We start from the raw sequence: 4335 nt of genomic DNA, 5'->3' as shown, positions 1-4335 counted from the left end.
CGAGTGTTGTGTGAATTACTCCAGTGAAAATCGCCCAAGCTGGGCCGTCGTGGGATTTATTGAGCAATGCGTTTTTATCACAGTACGTAGTGGCATGCGCCGTCACTTTGGAGTACGGGTTTGGTTGCCCGTTCCTTTAGCATCGTGCTCTCTGTCGCTTGACGCAGATTCAGGCTTTTCCTTGTCTTTGAACCTCCTTGTCGGGCATGCGGTGACAGCGGTCTTTGCATCTTGGCGCACAACCGGTTCGTTCACTTCTTTTTCCATGCTCCTGCGTGGGTTGAATGTCCCGTTATCGTACTGATAGTTAACACCAGAAATGCCAAGTACAGATAAGACCAACGTACCTTTCAGCTGCGTGTGAATTTAAATTTAATCGCTGCCACCACCGCGGCTAATGCTAAGGGACACACGACACAGCGCGGACTTTTCAAATCAGTTTTAGTTCCATTAAACTAGTTGAAAGTCAACGCTGTATCGTGGGTCCCCTTCGTCCGCGTTAGTCGCACTGTTTGCAAGCTCGCCCAGGGCATTGGAATCTTGTGCATGCTGTTTCTATGCATGGAGAGGGCTGCACCTGTTCCAAGCACCCTGATAAGGCGAAGCACTCGTTGTGAAGGCCGCCAGTACCGTATCAACATTCCTATCTCTAGAGCTGGCTCGTATGCAGCGTGTACCGGTTCACACAAGCCTATCGCCCGCCCCAGCATCCGTTGCGTTGGGTGAGGCTGGGGAGGGAGGATGCGATAGATAGCTCCCGCAGTAGTAGTACAACCAGTACAACTTCGACTTCGCCGTCATGTGATACGCCATATGGCGAAGCGCTGAGCTGCTAAAGCGACCTGTTGCATATTCCCACGGGAACTCTACCCTTCGGCGCCAGGCACCGAGTAAGCATAGAAAAGGCGCGTTAGCAGTATCTGGGTATAAATATTTGCTTGCCCTTGAGTGCTTGCGCTACTTAACCTTGCGGAAAGCACGCTTCGGTAGGTAAACACGCTCGTGTATTTCACACTTCTATTACAAACCTGATAGTATTGCTGGGTCTTGGGGTGAAGCACAGCTTGCAGTTAACGCTGAACTGCTATGAAATTCCGCTCGACAACATTCGGTCCAGCACCTTTCACTCCGCTAAATAAGTGCGTGCGCAGAAAACCTATATGGTTTTGCCCTCCATATGCTCACAACATTGGCTCTTTTTTCCCATGCTCCTTTGCCTTTTAGGCGGCGAGTTCAGTTGGTTTTGGTGGTTCTCCTCGTTTTCCTGCATGGAACAGTTCCAAAGTGAAACGTCTCCTTACTTAGGCGGCTATATGTTCTGGCGGAGTTGACTCAGGCAGTCCTGATACGCGATCTATGCACATCTATGTCTTTGTAGGGTGTCGGTGTAATATATGTGATGCGGGCCGATCTTCCGGAGATGGCGCAAACGTTTCAACTAGCTTCCCAAGCAGCATCTCTTTGCAAGTTGACAGGGACAAGCTATCGATTGACTTGACATTTCTTCTACAACAGTTTCATGCCCGATTTTTATTTGCTGTGCGCTGATCATTTGCAATGCAGTGGCTACGAAGTGTCGGCGCGAAAATGACTTGCCTGAGAAAAATGCCTGCTACCAGTGTGCTAAAGCATTTCGGCCCTCGGTTGCTCGGGGCGAGGTTCAGGTCGTCAAAAATAGCGAGTGCTGTGCCTTACGAAACTCTTGAAAACAAGAAAGTGGAGACTCCTACCGCAGTGCCTTCTTCGGCGGATGTCGTCATTATTGGTAAGGCTTTACCACACATTTTCATACGTTTCGTGCAAAGAAGTCACACAGCTGTTTCAGATATGCTGATCCCAGGGCTGATTGGCTATCCGAAATCGTCGTTGCCTCTTTTTAAATTAATGAATTGTAATGTTAGAGCGCACTTGTCATGCTACTTGTATTTCATGATGTGGGTCGAAAAAAAAAGAAACAATTTCTGATGTGCACACTGATTGCGAACCGCTTAAAAGCTTCGGAAAACCATCAAAGGTGTTCGGCCTATTACAGAGTTTAAGGTGCTTTAGCTCACTTTTTTCTTAAATCAGGCTCTTAGAATGAAAATTCAAGGCCGGGTACCCTTGCCTATTCCACAGGGTCAATGTTAATGACACTAAATGCCTATGACCTTTCATGTGTAAAAGAATTGTCTGAATTTATGGCACATTCATCCTTTGGAGGCAATTGGTGAATTTAATGTAATTACCAATCTTATGGTGGGTGTGCAGTTGGTAATGATATGTTCAATATGTTATGATTATGAAGAGTGGTACACACCCACTTATCCTAGCTGGCATGAACGAACAACAGTTTGATCTGGAAACACAGGTGATTTCCTAACATTGGTTATTCACAGAAGCCTCCAGAAATTCTGTGAAATACCCTAGGAACGCAAATTAGATTGTAGTTGGACAACCTTTAATACGAGACAAATTATGGCACCAGTATGCACAATAATAATATCTGGGGTTTAACGTCCCAAAACCACAATATGATTATGAGGGACATCGTAGTGGAGGGCTCCAGCAGTTTCAGTATGCACAGAGTAAGGAGATCAATATTTATGCAGTACCTTGCCGTTGATTGCATACACAGTCAAACCTCGCTACAACAGGGTCGCATTTTCCACGACAATAATTTAGTTATATCCAAAAATTCGTTATAAATGTATAATCGTAACACTCTGTTACAGGCAATTAAGGTTATTATTCATTTATTTCATTATGACCACTATTCGTTGTATCAGTTTTCGTTATGTCGAGGTTTGCCTGTATAAACTCTAGTACACGTTTCTTTGCTAAGTGCATTTATGTCTAAATAGTTTGCAGTATTCATGCACACCAGGTGCTCATACGAGGCATTTTTTTTTTCTAATAAACAACTGAGAAAGACACAGTTGTTTGCTACTGTCAGTATGGTTGAGACTGCTACGACAATTTTTTGTCAGTGCACTCATATCACCAAAATACCGCAAAGCTATATTGCAGTTAAAAGTTTCAATAATATCTGGGGTTTAACGTCCCAAAACCACGACATGATTATGAGAGACGCCGTAGTGGAGGGCTCCGGAAATTTCGACCACCTGGGGTTCTTTAACGTGCACCTAAATCTAAGTACACGGGCCTCAAACATTTTCGCCTCCATCGAAAATGCAGCCGCCGCGGCCGGGATTCGATCCCACGACCTTCGGGTCAACAGTCGAGTGCCATAACCACTAGACCACCGTGGCGGGGCAGAGTTAAAAGTTTCGTAGCCCACTATCGTCAGTATTCAAGAGGAAAGTTTTGATTTGGCTCTTTTAGATATGTCACTCAGTAATTAGCCCATTTTGATTGGAACAATTTATTTGGGCTTGAATTGACTATGCAAAAAGAGTCTTAATGGCAGTGCATGAACGATATTGCAATATTTAGCGACAAAATCGACATCATCAATGTGCTTTCGTCGGTACCGTCCTCCGTTACATGGGTGTAATGTCGATGACTATATTTGTAGAGCATGCGGTTCTTCCTGGCAACAGGCACACTCTCCTGGATAGTCAAAAGCATTTCCTTGTTCTTGGCATCAATTGAAAGCCTCTAAAAATGCTTCAGCTCTTCTTTTTCTGAGCTGCTTCATAGCTGGTTTTATGCAGAGCCATTTAAGATCGCTTCCCCTTCTTCCTCGAGGAAATGATCAGTCCCCAATATCTTCATTACTGTCGTCTTCGATTTCAAATATACACTCTTGGAGTGAAAGACTAACATATTATCGTAGCGCAAAACTCGAGAAGGAAGACTAAGAGGCAGACAAGAGTAGGAAAGTTTGCCTCTTAGTCTTTCTATCGTTTCCTTCAGTAAGTACCAAGTCGCCCAAGAAAATGTTATTGTGGAGTGAAAGCACGATAGCAAAGCAACTAGGCCACTCACGAAACAGAGTGAATGCGGCCACATTGGTTGTTCTGGTCACAAGGTGTTGACGTAGCAATAGTTTAATGAATATGGCTCAGTTTTATTCAGACAGGTGCAGCATTGGGCTCATTCTCGATTCGAAACTGTTTTTTTTTTTGTGTGTGTCTATGTAACAATCGGGAATGGACCCATTTTGATTACAAAAGTTTCTAAAATGAGAGACACTTGTTCCTGTAAAATATAGCCTAGTATCTGTTTCTGGATTTGGCTCTTTCAGAAAAAAAAAAACTTCATGTATGTACATCTCGGATATCTTAGGTTTGTTTCTGAAAGCGGCAACAGCAGATGCGTATGTCCTCATGGTTTTGGCACGTAAGACCCCGGAATTAAATATTTAATCTGCTGTGCACATGTGCATACCAA

General features: G+C 44.2%; 1 protein-coding gene and 1 long non-coding RNA gene across 2 annotated transcripts in view; one reads left to right on the top strand and one right to left on the bottom strand.

Moving 5' to 3' along the window:
• Nucleotides 1-6: 6 nt before the first annotated feature.
• Nucleotides 7-1556, bottom strand: LOC119394105 (uncharacterized). Its single transcript, XR_005184055.2, has 2 exons — nt 1029-1556; nt 7-271 (listed from the first exon to the last, which is right to left on the bottom strand). It is a non-coding gene; the product is annotated as an uncharacterized LOC119394105 (long non-coding RNA).
• The window catches only part of LOC119394083 (sarcosine dehydrogenase, mitochondrial), a 112965-nt gene continuing 109495 nt past the window's right edge, over nt 866-4335 (top strand). The window contains exons 1-2 of the mRNA XM_037661332.2: nt 866-890; nt 1564-1765. Of these exons, the coding sequence (XP_037517260.1) occupies nt 1588-1765 (178 nt within the window). The 5' untranslated portion in view covers nt 866-890; nt 1564-1587. The remainder of the gene's footprint in view (nt 891-1563; nt 1766-4335) is intronic.

This window comes from Rhipicephalus sanguineus, chromosome 1 (assembly GCF_013339695.2).
Source record: "Rhipicephalus sanguineus isolate Rsan-2018 chromosome 1, BIME_Rsan_1.4, whole genome shotgun sequence".
Lineage (NCBI taxonomy): Eukaryota > Metazoa > Arthropoda > Arachnida > Ixodida > Ixodidae > Rhipicephalus > Rhipicephalus sanguineus.
This window is presented reverse-complemented; position numbering and strand designations above follow the sequence as displayed.